Consider the following 19493-nt stretch of genomic DNA (forward strand, 5'->3'; position numbering starts at 1 on the left):
AATCAAACTAAATGTTAAGAATATTTTTGAAAAAAAATTACAAACGTCAAAGACAAAAAGCATACTTTATCTTTTTGTAACTCACTAGAATTTGACTTGAATACACGTACCAAGAATGTCCCATATAAGAAAATATATTATTTACTCCTTATACCAAGACTCCAAAAATTGTATGCTTCAATGAGTTTTGCACCTCACATGAGGTAGCACTTTGACAACTATAGTACGGACAATGTCCTGACGCACCTTTATCATGGGAAAGCATGGCTTCATTTTAATCCAAAACATCCTAACTTTGCAATTAAAACTAGGAATCCTATACTAGGTCTATGTTCTGATAGGTTTACATCCAACATCCATTTTAGTATCCCTTATTTCTGCTGGCCTATTATTATTACTCCTTATAATCTTTCTCCTAAATGTATATGAAAGATCCCTACCAATTCTAAACGTGTGTCATTCCTGGCTTAGACAATCCAAAGCTAAAATAGATGTATACCTCCAGCCTTTTATTGATGAATTCAACCAGTTGTGGTCTCGGGGGTTTCAATTTATGATGTCTCCATAAAAATCAATTTCACACTTAAAGCCACTTTAATGTAAACAATTAATGGGGGATTCATGTGAAATTATCTTGTCCTATTTGTATGAGGATACAAAGACTTTTCAGTTGAAGTACGCTGAAAAAATATTGGTTTAATTGTCACAAGAGCTTTTTGCTGGAGAATCAACCTTATAGATGCAATCGAACTACATTTAGGAAGAACACTGAGGATCATGAGGAGCCTCCTATTAGATTGACCGAAGAAAAAGTATGGTCTAGGGTTAAAGATTATCCCAAGATTGACACGAGACATCAACCTTAGCAGCTTCGTGCCCAGCCTCAATAGTTCGTGGCCCAGCCTAAGTAGCTCCAGGCCATCCTTAGTCTCAGTCTTAGCCTCATCATCACACTCAACCTAGACAAAGCCTTAGCCTCATTCTCAGCCGTAGCAGCCATAGATGTCTCAGCCATAGTAGCCACAGACATCTCAAGCATAGACTTTGTAGTCACAGACATAGGAAGGTGGAAAATCCACTGTTAGTGATGATCCCTGTCCTATATTCAAATGGGATGAAAAAGACTGTATATTTTATATAAACATAACTAGAATTCCATCCATTTAATTATTTAATTGCGTATATACTTAATTGTGTTTGAAACAGTTAGGATTCTCCATACGATGGCACAGAAAAGATTTTCTAAGTATACAAGAACCATTACCAATAATTCATATCTTGCTTTAGCATGGTGCCAGACTGAGTGATTAAGCTCTAGGGGAACTTGTTTAAGGTAATTGAGTTATATTTGTTTAAAATTTTGGTTTATTTTAAATTACAATGTTATTAATTCTGTAGTAATGCCTTATCTCAACAGCACATCAGATTCGTCCTCAGGGTGTACTAGACCACCGAAGACCACATATAAGACGACATCCAAAAAAATAGTATGAACATGTTAAAATGGTACATATTATTAATTACGTATATGATATCACATTGATCAATTGTTCCTTTTGATGGGAGGCTAAAGTGGGTTGCAAGTCCCATCATATCGAAATGTTCGAGAGGACCCACATCATGAAGGACGACCTCTCGAAGTGGGTTGACAAACGCTTAGAGGAGACTACCATAAATTTTCTTGAATCTTACCTTTATTCAAATATTATTAAAACTAAGTATATCTATTTAGTTTAATGACTAAAACTTGACAAGCGTGCGTTCAGCATCTCTTTTCGAAGAGAAATTAGCGAAGTCCATCAAAGAACTTGAGACATATCATTGAGGGCGGCCGAGAACCCCTACCCTAAATTTCATAGGATAAAATCTATACTCAAACAATAGGGGGTTGTAAGAGGGAGTAGGTTTTCTTTCTCAACAGGGAGCTGACATACTAGATGGAGCAACATTGAGAGCTGCAAACACGTTACCAAAAGGAGCAGGAGGAGTAAATGCAGGATCATCAGAGATGCGAGGGAGAGATCGCCCGCATGAGCAAAATGTTCAATGAGATGATGAAGACTTAGGTAGCCCAAATGTATTTCTTTTACATGAAGTATATGCAGAATAGTTCTTCCAGTAGTACATTCAGCATAACTCCAACTCCTTCACATCTTTTACATCCTCCGCTATGAGCACCACCTATTGGACGCCCCGCCGAGAATTGAGAGGACCCAGAGGGTCATCATGATGAGGACGGCCTGGATGATGATTATATTTAGTGTACTTCGTAATTAGGACTTATTTGTACTATTTATCATTGATTTGTATATCAATAATATACTGTATTACTTAATAAGTTATAAATAATGTACTATTTATTATTTATATTTGAAATTTATTTAAATGTCGCATTTCATAAATTGTTATTCAATTATAACAAGCACCGAAAAAATATAATTTATATATAAAAATGATGCAATTATGATAATCAATTTTATCGACTCCAAAGCCATTAATAAAATTAATTATTTCATGAATAAAAAATACCGATGATTTCTTTGCCATTAAATACACATTATTTATATAAAATAAATTGATTATTATCGACAGTTACATTGCCAATAAAAATAAATTATTTTTTAATTATTTTTTTACAATACTTTTATTACTGACGACTGAACTGTCACTATAATTATTTTAATATTATCGACGATTTAGACTATTGGTAAATTAGGATTGTGTTTTGATTCGTCCAAACTCTGGGTAGGCCGAGCTTAAGCGCTTCCGAGTAAGTCGTCAACTGAGAGGAAGAGCTTTACGTCGGCCAAGATCAAACACCGCGGCGGGAATACCTGCAAAAGATACTCCGACGCTCAAGTTAGTAATAATCTCAGAAGAGAGAGAGAGAGAGAGAGAGTAATTAAGTGAGAGTGAATAAGTGAATATGAAAACTGGAAGTGGAACCTCATCGTAACCGAGGATATTGACTCGGTTTTATAGAAGTTGTTTTTACCCGCTTAGTGGATAAGTCCTAGTTTGTAGGTTGGTTATGATATTCTGTTTTAGCCATTGAGTTTGTTGAGCACGTTTCCTATTTCTTCAAATGGTTGAGGCCGAGCTTATCGGGCGGTTGGTGTAACGTCGGCCTCGAAATGTTTGCGTGCCGAGTATGCCGGGCGACCAAGGATACAGGTAACGTATCATAGCCCCCAAGCTTGCCTTGGTGTGGACAGGACTAAGGCGAGCTTTTCAGACCAAGGGTACTGGATCCTCGGTTGCCGAATTTGTTTGTCGCACATGGTCCTTGTAGCCCCCGAGCTTGCCTTGGTTATGTTTGGATTACGAAACGGTTTTTTGCGTGTTTAATAGTTGCTTCGTTCTTCGCGCCATTTGACGTGATTGACGTGAAACGTGTCCCGCATCCCCAGGCACCCCTATCCGTTGGATTTCGTGGTCATTAAATGCCTCTGTTTTTTGACGGCGAGGATTTAATGCGAGGGTTTGTGTAACCGTTTAGGTTACTAGGCTTACTCCTTTATTACATTTGCTTTTTGTAGTTCCTATTTGCTACTGTTTTCTGGAAAAAGGGAGTGTTGGTTTGGTTTCCTGTCTGAGAATGTCTAGCAAAGGTCAGTGTTGAATTCACGTTTTCTTCTACCTTTTTGTGCTTTATTTTTTCTTTCTTTGTCTGCAATGGAGAGTTGTGATGTGGTTGATCCGTGTGGGTGGGTTGATGCCAGGGTGAGGGAATATGCGTCGCAGGTTGATGATGAGGAGTCAGTAAAGTTACTGGGATCGGATTTGTGGGTTAGGAATGGTAGTAACATTAGGATAGAGTTGTTGCCCTGTGGTAAAGAGGACCGAGTCTGTGACCGGTTGAGGGATTGGTCTTTCTTTTATATGTATAGCTGTTTGTTTACTGAATTGGGGGTCAAACTGCCTTTTACCGAGTTTGAATGTGGGGTCTTATACTGGTTGAACTGCGCCCCTACCCAGCTGCACCCAAATTCTTGGGGTTTTGTACGGGCTTTCGAGGTATTGATGGAGTTACTAGATTGCCCCCCTTCTCTAAGGCTTTTCTTCTCGTTATTTCAGGCTAAGGGGGTGGGACGTGGGTTGTGGGTAAATCTTAGCAGTTATCCGCGCCGGGCTATCTTTGGTCTTTATAAATCTTCGTTTAAGGATTTTAAGTCGATGTTTGTTAAGGTGAGGAGTGTACCCGAGGAGTTTCCCTTCTATTTGAATGAGCATTTGGTCGAAAAATTTCCCTTGTCTTGGTGTCCCGAACCTTATCAGGTATTAGACGTAGATGATAGGCATCCAGATGATGATATTATGATGAGCTTCTTATTTAAATCATTGGGTCCGAAGGGGTTGTTATCGATTGCTGAGATGTTGAAATGGGATACTAATAGACAGGTTGTATATGATCACATAGATAACTTAATTTGCCATGCTTCTTTCTTTCTTTTATAAGGTGCTCTTTCTGGTTTTTATTTGCTTGTCTTTGTTCTGCAGCCGAGAAAGCTCCTGCGATTACAACTGCGGGCCTGAAATCTTTCTTCAACCAACACAAGAAAAGTGAAAGAGAGGTGTCTTCAAGTGTTGGAAAAGGGGCTGCTGCTGTGGTAACCCAGTATGGTCCTGGGCCGAGGTCGAAACGAAAGAGAGGGCGTGGCAAAGGTAGCCTTGCCGAGGTGCTGGATGGTAAGGGGGAGTCGTCGCTAATATTACAGATGGTTGAGTCTGCTTATGAATCGCAAAAGAAACTTCATGGATATGACGAGAACGAGCACGGCTGATATTTGTGGGCAAAGCTCTACCCTTTTGGTGTAATGACTGACGAGCTTTGCTGTTTCCTAGATGATATGAAGAAGATTGATGATGTTGGCCGAGCAGGTGTCAGCCATTTTCTGCAGGTATAGGTTATTTTGCTGTTCTTTGTAAATTCTATTTTGCGTTTATTCATTTATTTTTCTACTTGTAGGTGATTGGTGCTCGCATCGTTGCTATTGGCCGGGCTCAGGAGCTTGCCCTGGACCGGGAGGAGAAAGAAGCTTCTCGAGTGGAAGAATTGTCTGGGATCATTCAGGAGAAGGATCAAAGGATTGCTAAGCTCTCTGCTTCCATGGAGAAGAAAGAGAAAGAGTCTTCTGCAAAGTTGAAGGTTGTGGAGTCCGAGGTTGTGCAACTCTCTGCTCGGATCAAGGAATTGGAAAGTGGAGTTTATGAGGCCTTTACCCAAGGGTTTGACCGTGCTGTTTCTCAAGTCAAGGTGGTGTATCCGGAAGCTGATCCTTCAAAGCTTGATGTCATGAAGGTGGTTGTTAATGGTGAACTTGTTGAAGATGAAAGTGCTGCTGAGAGTGAGGGATCTAGCATGGGTGATAAGGCAGACTAGGCCTTTTAGTGTTCGTTCTGTTTTATTTTGTAATCCTTTAGTATGTTTTGGATTTAACTTTGAACAATTTTTAAGTTTTTCTCTTAGTAATGATATTTTGGCTTCCGAACATATAGTTCGGCGTTTGTCGATGGTTGCTTTAACAAAGTCATGAGGATGATGTGTTTTCTCACAATTGTGTGTGTGTATGTTGATGACAGTCGCAATTGTTTCTTGATTGTTGATAAAGAGAGCAGTAGCTCTAATGGAAGGGTTGTGGTAGAATGATCCTTTGGGACCTGCTTGGAAAACATGATGTTTGTTGTATTTTGTTTGTATTCTTTCGAGTAATATGGTCGGTATGCGCATTTTGAATTCCGAGTATGAAGCTCGGATTAGTTTGTTTGTTTGAAAAATTTTGACTTGTTTTTATGGTTAAGGTTTTCTGAGGAATAAGCTCGGTTCGTGATGTTAGGGTTCCGAGGATAATGCTCGGATTATTTGGAGTGTTTATTAACTGAAGTGTATGCCAACTGTCATGATGAGAACTGTTTTGATTGCATAGTAAGTTGTATGGGTACAATGATTTGTTGCGTCCGGCCTCGTTAAAACCCTTCTCCGAGTAAAACCCATGTCTTTTGGGAGAAAACCTTCGGAGGGGAAAAAGAGTACCATCATTCGCGAATTTACAGATTATGTTATGATTGATATCCCCTTAGGGAGGAGACATTCCATGTTCCTGGAAGTTGATCTCCTTTGAGGGTTTCTAGTTTGTAAGCCCCCTTTCCGAGATTTTGGAGAACTCGGAAGGGCCCTCCCAGTTTGCCGCTAATTTGCCAGGTGCCGGAGGTTTTCGAGCTTCTTCTGTGCGTCTGAGTACGAGGTCTCCATTGTTGAAAGACCTGTGAACTACTTTTCTGTTGTGTCTTTGCTCTAGGTATTGTTTTCTGGCTCGTTGCTTTATGGCGGAAATATCTCTTTCTTCTTCTAGAAGGTCCAACTCGGCTGTCCGAGCTTGTAGGTTTTTCGATTGATCATAGAGCTCGGTCTTTAATGTTGGGACGCTGACCTCCACTGGGATAAGTGCTTCTGCACCATATACCAGTTTGAAAGGAGTTTCTCCTGTGGCAGATTGAATGCTGGTATTGTAACTCCATAAAATTTATGGAATGAGGTCGGCCCATTCTCCTTTAGCGTCACCGAGCTTTTTCTTTAATCCCTGCAAGATAATTCTGTTAGCTGATTCAACTTGTCTGTTAGTTTGCGGGTGCTCTACTGAGCTGAAATGATGTTTGATGTTAAAGTTTGTTAGAAAGGCAGCGAGCTTATGATCTGTAAATTGTCTCCCGTTATCCAAGATTATCTCTCTTGGGATACCGTATCTGCATATGATATTTTTCCATAAAAAAGATCGCACTTTTTCTGCCGTTATGTGTGCTAGTGGCTGTGCCTCTATCCACTTAGAGAAATAATCTATTGAAACCAAAAGGAACTTTACCTGGCCTGACGCTTTCGGGAAAGGTCCGAGGATATCTAATCCCCATCTATCGAAAGGCCAGCTTACCTCTATGGTATGGAGTTCTTCGGCCGGGGTCTCCGAGAGGGTGGTGTGTTTTTGACAATTATCACATGCCTTGACTTTGGAGATGCAGTCCCGTTTTATCGTCGGCCAATAATATCCTGTTCGCAGGATCTTTGCTGCTAAAGCTCGGCCGCCGGTATGGTTGCCGCAGACTCCCTCATGTGTTTCGGCCATGACATCCTCGGCCTCCTCCCAGCTGATGCATTTAAGGAGTGGTCGGGAGTGTCCTCGTCTGTACAAAGTGTTTCCTAGCACTGTATAGAAGCTTGCTCTTCTTCGGAAGAGCGGCAAGTTCGGCTCGTCATTTGGCATAGTGCATGTGTTGATGTAATCGAGAAAAGGTGTTCGCCAATCTGGGACCTGTGTAATACTCAGAATTGTATCCTGCTCAAAACTTGGTTTGTCAAGTGTTAGCTGGGACAGTGCCGATGTCTTTTCGGCTTGCCGAGTTGTGGCTAACTTAGATAACACATCGGCCCTGGTGTTTTGTTCTCGGTTTACATGAATAATATCAAATTCTTTAAATTTTGAAATTAGATCCTTTGTTATGAGCCAATATTTCTCTAACAAAGGATCTTTTACCTGGAATTCGCCCTTTATTTGATGTACCACTAATGAAGAGTCGCAGTAGGCTGTTATTCGAGGTATTTGCAGTTGTAGGGCGAGCCTTAGTCCAGCGAGTAGGGCCTCATATTCTGCTTGATTGTTGCTTGCATTAAAGCGGAATTGTAGTGACTGCTCGGCCACCACCTTGTCTCCTTCCCTTAGTAGAATTCCTGCTCCACTGCCCTCTTTGTTTGACGCTCCATCAACGTGCATGCTCCAACTGACCTTTGTATATTGTGTATCGTTAGTCATTTTCGATATAAAGTCGGCTAGCACCTGTGACTTCAGTGTCTTCCTTGGTTCGTATTGAATATCAAACTCAGAGAGCTCGATCGCCCATTTTATTAGTCTTCCGGCGAGCTCGGGTCTGGTTAGTATCTGCCTTAGCGGTTGGTCTGTTCGTACTATGATTATGTGGCTCTGGAAGTAGTGCCGCAGTCTTCTTGCCGTAGTGACTAGTGCCAGTGCCAATTGTTCTACCTTCAGGTACCTTGTTTCTGTTGGTTGTAGCACCCTACTGATGAAGTATACTGGATTTTGCTTTCTTCCTGCTTCTGTTACTAATACCGAGCTTATAGCATGGTTAGATACTGATAGGTATAAATACAGTGGCTTACCTGTCTCTGGTCTTTGGAGGATTGGCGGGGATGTCAGGTGCTGTTTAAGTTCGGTAAAAGAATTCTCACATTCGTCCGTCCAGGTGAACTTCTTGCCTTTGGAGAATGTCTGAAAGAAATGATAAGATCGGTTTGCCACTGCAGGTAGGAAACGTGATAGGGCAGCTATTCGTCGTGCAAGTTGCTGGACCTCCTTCATCGTTTTTAGGCTTGTCATGTTCAATACGGCTTTGCATTTTTCTGGGTTGGCCTCGATGCCTCGAGATGTTAACATGAATCCAAGGAATTTCCCTCCTTGTACTCCGAACGCACATTTGTCTGGATTGAGTCTCATGTTATATGCTCGGAGTTGTTTGAAGATTTCTACTAAGTCGTCACAGTGTGACCCTTGTATAGGTGTTTTTGCTACCATATCGTTTACATAGACCTCCATATTGCGGCCTATCTGCTGTTGGAATACTTTTTCCATTAGCCTTTGATATGTCGCACCTGCATTCTTTAGGCCAAAGGGCATTACCTTGTAACAAAAGTTCCCATGTTCTGTTATAAAAGCTATTTTGCTTTGGTCTTCTGGGTGCATTAAAATCTGGTTATAGCCAGAGTATGCATCCATAAAACTCAAAGCTTTGAAACCAGAGGCGTTATCAACTAATTTATCAATGCAAGGTAATGGATATGCATCTTTAGGACAAGCTTTATTTAAGTTTGTAAATTCGGCGCACATGCGCCATTTACCTGAGCTCTTCCTTACCATTACCACGTTGGACAACCATGTGGTGAAATGAATTTCTCAGATGAAACCTGCGTTGAGGAGCTTTTTGGTTTCTTCTAGTGCTGCTTTGTTTTTTCTCCTCTCCGAGGTTCCTTTTCTTCTGTGCTACTGGTCGGACTGTTCTGTCAATTGCCAGCTTGTGGCAGATGACTTCTGGGCTTATTCCGGGCATATCATCTGGTGTTCACGCAAAGAGATCGGCGTTCTTGCGCAGTATCTGTATGAGTTTTGCTCGGTCTTCCCCTTCTAATGCTTCTCCGATGTATGTGCATTGATTGTCATCTGCCATTAGTGTTATTCGTTGGAGGTTGTCCATTGGGCGAGGTCTTTCGCCGAGGTCTTCTCTTGAGTCGAGATCGGCTAGCACGGTGGTGTTAGCCGAGCTATGTATGGATTGGACCTGGGGCCGAGTTATCTCACTCACCTGGTCTTGCTTTAGACAAGCATTGTAGCACTGCCGAGCTTTCTGATGGTCGGCGTGAACTGTAGCTATCTTGTTTTCCTGCACTGAAAACTTAACACACAGATGTAATGTGGACACCACCGCTTTGAATATATTCAAGGTAGGTCTCCCGAGTATAATATTATAAGGGTTATACAGTCTACTATTAGGTATTGAATATCGATGGACTTCGACATATGGATTTCTCCCATTGTGGTCTTCAGCCATATATGTCCCATGATGGGAACTCTCTCTCCGAAGAACCCAATCAGCTCTCCCGAGGAGGGTTGTATTAGTTTTTCTGATAATTTCATTTTTGTAAATGTAGAATAAAATAAAACATCAGCACTACTACCTGGGTCCAGTAATGTTTTCCTTACCAACAGGTCTCTGACCTGGATAGTAATTACCACCGGGTCGTCGAGGTTAGGGCTTGCCGATCTGAAGTCTGCTTGGTTGAAGGATATGGTGACACCTGGGTCTTTGTCCTGCTTTGGCTGTATGGTTCCTTCGATTGCTAGCATCGTTCTATAGCTTCGCTTCCTGGCCGAGCTTGTTTCTCCTCCGCCTGCGAATCCCCCCGATATGTGGCTAATGACTCCCCTTGGTGGATCGGGGGTCGTCCTCTCTTTTTTGTTATCATTGGCTGTTGCTTGCTTGTGCTCCATCTTGTTCGAGTTTCCTCCTTTGCCTCTCCGGTTCTCGATATATTTGTCCAAGAGCCCTTGGCGTGCCAGCCTTTCCAAGAGGTCCTTCGCGACTATGCAGTCGTCTGTGGTGTGTCCGAACTTCCGATGGAAGGCACAATGCTTTGTCCTATCCACGAACCTTTGATCCTGGTAGTTTCCCGCTCGAGCTGGTGGCCTTATGATTTTGGCGTTGAGGATTTCTCTGATGATGTTTTCCCTTCTGGTATTGAATCTGGTGTATGTGTTGTATTTTGACGTGGGCTTGGAAGGTTTCTTAGTGTCTCGGCTGCCTGGCGATCTGAAAGTTTTTTCTTCATCCCTCCGATGTGGTTGTTTGTCCGATTTTTGGGCTTCTCGGAGTTCCTCGATCTCCATTTGATCTGCCGCCCTTTCTCCGAATTCCTCTAGCGTTTTTGGCTTTGTTATGGCAATGGTCTCCCAGAATTTGCCGGGCCTGAGACCGGCCTTGAGGGCGTGCAGGTGGACGGCCGGGTCTAAGTCCTGGATCTCCATAGTGGCGTCAGCGAATCTGGTCATGTAGTCTTTCAGGCTTTCGTGCTGACCTTGCTTAATGGTGCCGAGGTAGTCTGAGCCATGTACGTAGATTCTTGAAGCGGCAAAGTAATCAATAAATGACCTGGCAAGATCTTCGAAGGAGGAAATTGAACCTTCAGGAAGTTTAGAGAACCAGAGTAATGCAGCACCGTCGAGGTAGGTAGGGAATGCTCGGCAGAGAACGGGCTTATTCTTAGGGCCGTTGAAAAACATCATCGATTGGAACTTCTTTACGTGGGGTCGGGGGTCGCCGAACCCCTTGTACGGCTCCAGTGCAGTGGGCAGAGTAAAGTTTTTTGGTATCTGGTAATTTGTGATCTCTTCGGAGAAGGGGTTGTCGAGTGTGAGCTTCTCCTTTGGCGGGACGATGTTTAAAGGGTCTGCAGCACCTTGAGCCGAGCTTTTGGAGCTTTTTCCATTGTTCTGTGTAGACAGCTCAGCTATTCTTCGTACTTCCGCCTGAAGCTCGGCGATTCGAGCCAGGAGGTCATCCTGTGAGAGTTGTGGACTTTCCTTGTCAGCCATGTTCGAGGATCGGGAATCCTGCAAAATAGAGTAGAAGACTAAACGAAGGAAAAAGTGGGGTTAGATGTACTCCGGCCCCACGGTAGGCGCCAAGTGATTCGTCCGAACACTGGGTAGGCCAAGCTTAAGCGCTTCCAAATAAGTCGTCAACTGAGAGGAAGAGCTTTACGTCGGCCAAGATCAAACACCGCGGTGGGAATACTTGCAAAAGATACTCCGACGCTCAAGTTAGTAATAATCTCAGAAGATAGAGAGAGAGTAATTAAGTGAGAGTGAATAAGTGAATATGAAAACTGGAAGTGGAACCTCATCGTAACCGAGGATATTGACTCGGTTTTATAGAAGTTGTTTTTACCCGCTTAGTGGATAAGTCCTAGTTTGTAGGTTGGTTATGATATTCTGTTTTAGCCATTGAGTTTGTTGAGCACGTTTCCTATTTCTTCAAATGGTTGAGGCCGAGCTTATCGGGCGGTTGGTGTAACGTCGGCCTCGAAATGTTTGCGTGCCGAGTATGCCGGGCGACCGAGGATACAGGTAACGTATCATGTTTTTTTAACAATTCATGACCAAATCACTTTTTCAATAAAATAGTTACTAGCCATTGATAAGGACAAAAATGCTCAGAAAATATTTTAAAGCTACAGCATATCCCACTGTAAAAAAAGGTCTCTTTATCAATAGAACACAACTGATATCGCACTGTTATTCAAATCCAACTCAATTGCACCCTATATGCTAATATTCAAACTAGATTTACTGCACAATCAAAAAAAAAAAAGAAAGTCAAGTTCATCATCGTCATAATAAACCAAATTATCACCATAAAAATAACACCAGAGTCATCAATAAAATGAAGAAACCCATCCAAATTTATAGTCAACAACAAAAAATAAAAATAGTACAAAAATCATTGGTAAAATAAAAAACTCAACCAAATTCTTCATCATTAATAATACCAAATTCATCATAAACAAAAAAGTGAAATAAAATAGAACCAATATAATCAATAAAATAAAAATGATTAATAATACCAGATTTATCAACATCGCTAAATTCAAATGGTGATGACAACTTCGTCAACTACAAGAAGATTGATGATTGCTAATTTGTAGATATGCTGCATTGTTTGATTTTCAATGAATTATGATAGAACAAAATCTAGGAGGCAACGAATGAGAAAAGACAAGAAGAAAGAACGTAGAATCAAAGAGAAAATTAAGAAAGACAAAACACTGATACAGATATAAAAAGTACGAGAGAAGACGAAGGATAATATGGAGGTAAAAAGAAGAGAAGGTAGAAGTAAAGGACAGATGATGAAGGATAAGTTTGCAAAGGATAGAAGGCGATGGGCAAATGTGAAAAGTAGAGGGCGGCAACAAAAATGAAAATGAAAATAAAAAAAGACCGTAAAAGATAGAAGGGGAAGGGCGGATGATGAATCTTTGTTGAAGGAGGTAGAAAGAAAGAATGAAAAAGAAGAAGGGTACTCTTATTAGGGTTTATTAGGATTAAGTTTGAATAACAATATCACACTAGTTGTTTCCGTTAACGAAGATGATTTTTGTTATTGTAGGGTATTTTTGTAACATTTTAAAATATTTTAGGAGCATTTTTTTGTTAACAAAAATAGAGGTTATTTTGCCAATATTTTCATAAATTGGAAGTGATTTTAGTAGTTTATTCTTTTATTATTACATAAAGGGTAAGCTCTCTAACATTTTGATCAAATTTTAATTTGGTTTCTAACGTTTCAAACATTCTATTTATATCCCAAAAATTTTAAACAACTTCAATATTATTCTACTATCAAATGTATACAAGTTAACGAGATGAGTAACGTAGAAGAATAACCAAAACCAGTTATTCTCAATCTTCTTCTTGTTAAAAAAAAAATTCACAAATCTTATCATCATGGCTCTAGAATTAAAGTATAAGTTTTTACATAAATAATTATTGGTGTGTCAATCTTACTTATATATTGAAATTAAACGTTATTGGCTCATAAATATACTAATTCTTTGTGTCAAATTTAACAGTAAAACAATATTAAATTTGTCTAAATTATTTTAAAATTAAAATAAGACATTTAAATTATTTCAAAACTAAATAAAACGTTTGAAATGTTAAAAAATAAATTAAGACATAGCCTAAAAATTAAAAATTAAAATAATATTTTATCCTTACATTAATTAGTAAATAAATAATTTTTTAAAGCCCCCAAAAGTTTACCTGAAAATCCTGATTAAAAGAAAAAGCAAAGGGAAAGACCAGAAACGATGTCGTTTGAAGTCTCCGTATTCAGTGTTGCACAGTACGTGTAGCAGCAGTAAAGTGTAGGCTTGTGGAGAAAACAGAAAAGAAACGATCAATAGCAACCTAGAAAACCCATCAATCATGGCAGGGAGATTGGCGAACGCAGCATCGAGAATCATGGCCGGAAACGGTGTTGTTTCCAGATCCGTAGGTTCCTCTCTTCGCCTCCGCTCCGGCATGGGCCTCCCCGTCGGAAAGCACATCGTTCCCGACAAACCCGTATGCATCCATCGTTTCTCTCTTAACCTAACCCTTCAATCATAATCGTTTTTCCCCCATTTCTCAGCTCAATTATTTTGTACAAATTCGAAAATTATTGGCTCTTGTTGTGCTTTTTTAACTATTGCTATTGTGATTGGGGTCTCAGCTTCCTGCGAATGACGAACTCGTGTGGGACAATGGAACTCCATTTCCCGAACCATGTATAGATCGTATTGCCGATACTGTTGGAAAGGTGGGAAAATTTTCCCCCTAATTATTGATTTTTTGGAAATTTTTGGATAATGTAATATTGAATAGTTCTTACAATTTTTTTAAAAAAAATTGGAAACAGTACGAAGCATTGGCTTGGCTGTGTGGTGGATTGAGTTTTTTCGCGTCTCTGGGACTATTGGCAGTGTGGAATGACAAGGCCTCCAAGATACCCTATGTAAGTTTTCTACTTTAACTTTGCTTATCATCCCCACTTTTTTTGTGTTAATGTTTGGTGTTGGATTGGGATTTCATTCTGTTATCTAGGTTTCTTGTTGCTATGTTCTGGTATTCTTTAAGTATTGTTTTGATGTTGTCATTGCCTCATTCGGTAGAATGGATTCTTCATTGCCATTTTATAGATGAAAGTTAATTGTGCACTGGAAAACTTGATGTCGGCTGTAGAATTTCACTCCATTATTACTAATCGGTCCATACTCTGTTTTCTGTCTCAATTTTGTGATTTAAGTCTCTGTTAGTTGTTTTGTTCATTGAAATCACTTTGAGGGTTAGTTGTGGTGCAGTTGATCGAGAATGTTTGTCTTGGAACTTTGAAGGAAGTGTTGTTCTCAATTCTCACTTCTTCCTTTAGGGGGTGCATTTTTTGTTGTTTTAAATCCCCACTGGCCTGTACTTTAGTTGTTCTTGTCTACTGCATATGGCATCTTCCTGAATAAGAATCTAGTTAGCAGGTTGTTTTAATGTGGATACTCTGGTCAAAAGACTGATGATGGACCCTGAATTTAAATTGATGCTGTCAGTGAAAGTGAAGTAGTTGTGTGTGATTTTTTCCGGAAAAGGGGGGGGGGTTTGTGGAGGCAAGAAGTTCTAGAGAATGATTATCGAGGGTGTAGAACTGATTGTCACGCATCTTCAAATTGGGCCCTTGTCTTTCACTATTGCCTCCTCAAATTGCTCAAAAACATATTATAGATAAATCTCATATAAGCCTGGTCCAAAGCAAGTAGGAAAAAAGTCAACAACATATTTGCATTGAACCAAATCTTGTGACTGGTGATTAGTCATCTTCACTGTCCATTTGATGTCAGAATCGATCACCTCCAGCATATAGAAATAAATTGCATTCTTCTTCCCAGAGAGCTGTGTCTCTCACCACCTGTGATGGGGTCAATGTTGGTGGCCTATAGGTCCAACTATCCAAGACAAAAGAGCAAGATACAGTCTGAAAAGGAACATAATGAATTTCTAATTATTTAAATTTTATTAGCTTTATTTCTAAAGAAATTTAACCTCGTCAGATCAGCAATGATGAATCCCAGCCTTTGATTTATTATCTATATCTATTATCTATTCCGAGTCCAATGGTCAAAAGTAGAGTGACCATGGCTGGACCTTTTGATATAGGATCTGTCATAAATGAAACCCTTATTAGGATCTTTATATATCTTGCCTATTATAAATATGGGGCTTTTTTGAGTTTGTATATCATGTTCTCCTAGTCATAGTACAGATTTATCATATGGTCTCTATTGTAATGTGCCTCTACTTTGTGCTTTCTATTAGCAGGTAGGATATTCAGATGGTTAAAGGAAAGTGGTTGTGGTGTTTTCTTTAGGCTTTAATCTCTTTTGTGAAAAAAGGAAAAAAAAATAGAAGGGATTTTGGGTGATGCATTTTCTTTGAAGGGGATAAGTACTGTTTTGGTTCTTACGGTTTAAGGTGAAAATCAAAATAGTCCTTAAGGTTAATTTTATTTTTAAAATCATCATTTCGTTAATAAAAGGACAAATTTACCCCTAATTAAAAAATTTACCCCACCCCACCATTAAGCTCAGATCTTCTCATTCTCCTCATCAACATCCTCTCCCCCTCAAAATGGTGGCAGACACAATTACTGTTTCTTCTACAAAATCAACCATTTTTGTGAAACCCCATCTACCTTGGAGAATTAAGTTGAAGTTTTTACTTTTTACAGTGGGTCATTGAAGGGTCTATTGTTGCATAATGAGAATCCCCCTCCCATGGCCAAGTAACTCAAATTACAAAATCAATCAACACAATCAATCCACATGAAGGAAAAAAAATTCAAAATTTGACACAAAATTTAAAATGGTAGAGCCGCAGAGAAGATAACAACTGTAGAAGCAGCAACAGTGAATCTGTTCAAAATAGCAGCGCTTTGAGAAGGTCCTGGTCCTCCGGACGGTGAAATAGAAATGGAGGAGGGAGAGACAGCATTGACGAGAGAGAGAGAGAGAGAGAGAGAGAGAGAGAGGAGAAAATCCGGTGCATGATGAACGGCGGGAGAGGGAGCGAGAGCATGAGATGAGTGATGCTTAGCTTTCTTGTGAGGAATGACAACCGGTGAGATATCCGGAGTTTGAGCCAATGTACCGATCAACAACAACACAGCCACCACCTTGAAAACATAGAAAGAGCAAAGATCCATATAGAGAGAGAAAACAAAAACAGAGAGAATGAGTGCGCTGTGCGGCCTCCATTTCTGCTTGGAGATAGGAGAAGTTGAAGACCTTCTGTGCGGGTTCTTGTGTGGGGATCTTTTTTTTCTTTTCTAATTTATTAATTCTTTTTTATCAGGCGTAATTTTGTCCAAAAATTAAGATTTGAATAAAAAAGGATGATTTTAAAAATAATTTTAATGTTAAGGATGATTTTGAATAAAAAAGAAAGTTAAAGGACGATTTCGATTTTCCCCGCAAACCATAGGGACCAAAACAATACTTATCCCTTCTTTTAAGCATCATAGCCATGTTTGAGAATTGAGAGGTTCTCTGTTAAGCTCTAAATCTCTCCAAGAGAAAACAAGGGACTTTTTAGTGAATGCTTTTTCTTTTACCAGTCATAGCCATTTTGCATCTCATTTGACTGCACTGATACTGTCTTGCAGTTCTCCAGGTCTGCTATAGGCATTGTGGAGTAGCCAAGATATCCTCCACTCTTCCATGGCATCTTTGATAACCTTGATATTTTAATCCTAACATCTTACCTATGGTGATTCTTGAGAAATTGAACGATAATTTTTTCACTACTTCTCTGCCTTTGGATGATAGGCTCTTGTTCCCCATTTGTCATCAACTCTTTTATGTAGTGCCAGAACTATTTCCAACATCTTATGAGGGTAGAACTGCAAGTTGGAGAACCGGTGAACTTCTGTATCATTACACCTAACTTGCAACACTAAAATGCTTTTCAAAGCTCCATTTTTGGGACTAACTAAGCATATCCAATAATTCATACCATGATACATGTTTTTGTCAAAGACATCATTCTTACAAGAGGATCGTAGGAAGATTGGAATGAGAGGTTGGATTTGCAGAGACAAGGTTTGGAGGTACATGGTTTGCGCATAAGTTGCACACAACCAAGTAGATGGAATGCAAGTTTAGTAGAGGAAGGGGAAAGACCAACACAGTAGCGAAAATTGGGGACTTTATATGACAATTTAAGAGTTTTAAGTATTTTTGGTTGTATTTATTTAGGACAATGAAGGAATAGAAGATGATAAATCATAGGATTTAAGCAAGTTGGTCAAAATAACAAAGTGATTCGGGTTTTAATGCAACAAAAAAGTACATTTATTTATCGTAATGCCAACCGACCAGCTATGTTGTATGGAAATGGAGTGTTCGTGGACTATGGGTGAACATGAACAAAATAAAGGATGAGGATGTCAGTTAGAAAGTTGGAGTAGGATCCATTGTTGAAAAGATGGTAGAATCTCCTAAGTGGTTGTGACATATAGAGAGAAAGCTAATAGACCATCCATTGAGAATGATGGATCAGATGGAAAATAGACTAGTATTTAGAGGTAGAGGAAGACCTAAAAAGGCTCTACATGAAGTGATCAAGTGAGGGTGAACGATCACACTCCAAACATTATACATAATCGGGCGCAATGTCATTGTTTGATCCATGTAGCTAGCTGCATCTTGTGGGATAAGACTTTGTTGTTGCTGTATTATACTTAATTCAATCATAAGCAAAATAACCATATTGATTAAATATTTATCACAGGCATGTGCTACCCCCATTACAGATTTATAGTTATTTATTTGTTTGTAATTTACTGACATTGGACCAGTGGACTGCCTAAGTTGAACAAGCCATTTCATTCTCAATAGTCCGCCTCTTTAAAGAGTTAGTGTTGCCATTTTGAAGGCCCTGCTTATAACTTGTAGAACTGAACTTTGTGATATAAGCAAGTATGGAGCCAAAAATGAAATAGTTGTCCTCGGAAAGTGTATCAAAAGTCACATTAGCTGATTATAGTTCTATAGTTTAGAAGTTTGTTCTTAAACTGTCAAATCCATTCCTTATTCTAGCAGCATCAATATTCATTGTTATCCATAGTTTTCGCACGGAAGTTATCAAGGTCTATTGACTATGGAGGTTTTTGTCTTTTATGTACCCTTATTGTGGCCACCTAGTGGAATAAAGTTTTGTTGTTGTTTGTTATTGTATGTACCCTTATTGTGGCTTGCATGAACTGTGCATTCCGATTGAACTTTGATATTATTGTAGCAATGCTACCTTCTGCGAATACTTAGTATTTCATATGCTGAGGTATTTCTGTTTTATTTTTTGTTACCAGACACCCAAAGTATATCCATATGACAATCTGCGTGTGGAACTTGGTGGTGAACCATAGATGGATCCAAGGCAATAATGGAATGGGAACTTGTTTTTCATGTAATTGTTCTTTTCATTAACTTGTGCTCTCTTGTAGTTCAAACTTCAAAATAATGGAATGTGGGAAGACTTGCTGGAACCAGCTACAGGAATGAAAACTGAATATGGTTTTATTTATTTAATCATTTTCATGCTTATGGTGGCTATTCTGAGGACTGAGGAGTGGGCCATTGTTTTGCTCTTTAAGAAACCGAACCTCTTTATAAGATGGTAAGACTTTTGACCTCGTGAACCTTTGCCCATTTAAAAGTGTACACTATTTAAAGTTTTAAACCACTTTTATGATTGGGAAAAGGACCTCAAGTTGTTCATAGTGCGATACTATGCTCTTAAACTTTTAAAATCTGTTCCACGATACTAGTAGCAATTTTTATATTACGAGACTGAAAAATTGAACCTCGTGCCTTAAATTTAAAATCTAAACCGTCTTTATTGAAACCTCAAAACAACACAATCGCATAACCCAAGCGTGATTATCCAACTGATTGGAAATCTCTGAGGGGTGTGAATCCAATTTATATGCTATTTAGGTCACAAGAGGCATTAATAAATTGAGTAATCAAGTTATAAACCTCAAGTTGGACTGAATAAAACAGCTTAAATCCACCGAAAGGCATTAATAAATTTAAGGGTGTAGAATGCTATGATCATTTCTCAATTCTGGGGACGTGGAATAACCCTTTACTTTCTGTGACTAATTTTTTTCATTATGGATTACAAACGTGTTGACACCTATTTATACTCGTTCGATATGCGTGTCTATTGTATCCAATTGTGTCTTAATAAAAAATAATTTTTTTTCTTTGAACATGTTTGGACACATCTAAACCATCATGACGTATTAGTATGTCCAGTCTTATCTTAACATGTATTCTTAAAATAAAT

The 19493-nt window shown here is 39.4% G+C and overlaps 2 protein-coding genes across 2 annotated transcripts; one reads left to right on the forward strand and one right to left on the reverse strand.

Annotated features, from left to right (window-relative positions):
• Positions 1-9123: 9123 nt before the first annotated feature.
• LOC112717454 (uncharacterized) lies at positions 9124-11150 on the reverse strand. Its single transcript, XM_025769504.1, has 2 exons — positions 9539-11150; positions 9124-9446 (listed from the first exon to the last, which is right to left on the reverse strand). The coding sequence occupies exons 1-2, from the start codon at positions 11148-11150 to the stop codon at positions 9124-9126; spliced, it is 1935 nt and encodes a 644-aa protein (XP_025625289.1).
• Positions 11151-13384: 2234 nt separating this feature from the next.
• On the forward strand, positions 13385-18743 carry LOC112802897 (NADH dehydrogenase [ubiquinone] 1 beta subcomplex subunit 8, mitochondrial). The gene is made up of 4 exons (XM_025846291.3): positions 13385-13685; positions 13834-13920; positions 14020-14115; positions 18511-18743. Exons 1-4 carry the CDS (start codon positions 13548-13550, stop codon positions 18565-18567), a joined length of 378 nt encoding a protein of 125 aa, XP_025702076.1. The 5' UTR covers positions 13385-13547; the 3' UTR covers positions 18568-18743.
• Positions 18744-19493: the final 750 nt, after the last annotated feature.

This window comes from Arachis hypogaea, chromosome 1, assembly GCF_003086295.3.
Source record: "Arachis hypogaea cultivar Tifrunner chromosome 1, arahy.Tifrunner.gnm2.J5K5, whole genome shotgun sequence".
Lineage (NCBI taxonomy): Eukaryota > Viridiplantae > Streptophyta > Magnoliopsida > Fabales > Fabaceae > Arachis > Arachis hypogaea.

Coding starts and splice junctions, on each gene's coding strand:
- LOC112802897 (XM_025846291.3), top strand. CDS start 13,548: ATGGCAGGGAGATTGGCGAACGCAGCATCGAGAATCATGGCCGGAAAC. Junction 13,686..13,833: donor ACATCGTTCCCGACAAACCC/GTATGCATCCAT, acceptor TTGGGGTCTCAG/CTTCCTGCGAATGACGAACT. Junction 13,921..14,019: donor TTGCCGATACTGTTGGAAAG/GTGGGAAAATTT, acceptor AATTGGAAACAG/TACGAAGCATTGGCTTGGCT.
- LOC112717454 (XM_025769504.1), bottom strand. CDS start 11,150: ATGGCTGACAAGGAAAGTCCACAACTCTCACAGGATGACCTCCTGGCT. Junction 9,447..9,538: donor TCAATACCTAATAGTAGACT/GTATAACCCTTA, acceptor TTAAGTTTTCAG/TGCAGGAAAACAAGATAGCT.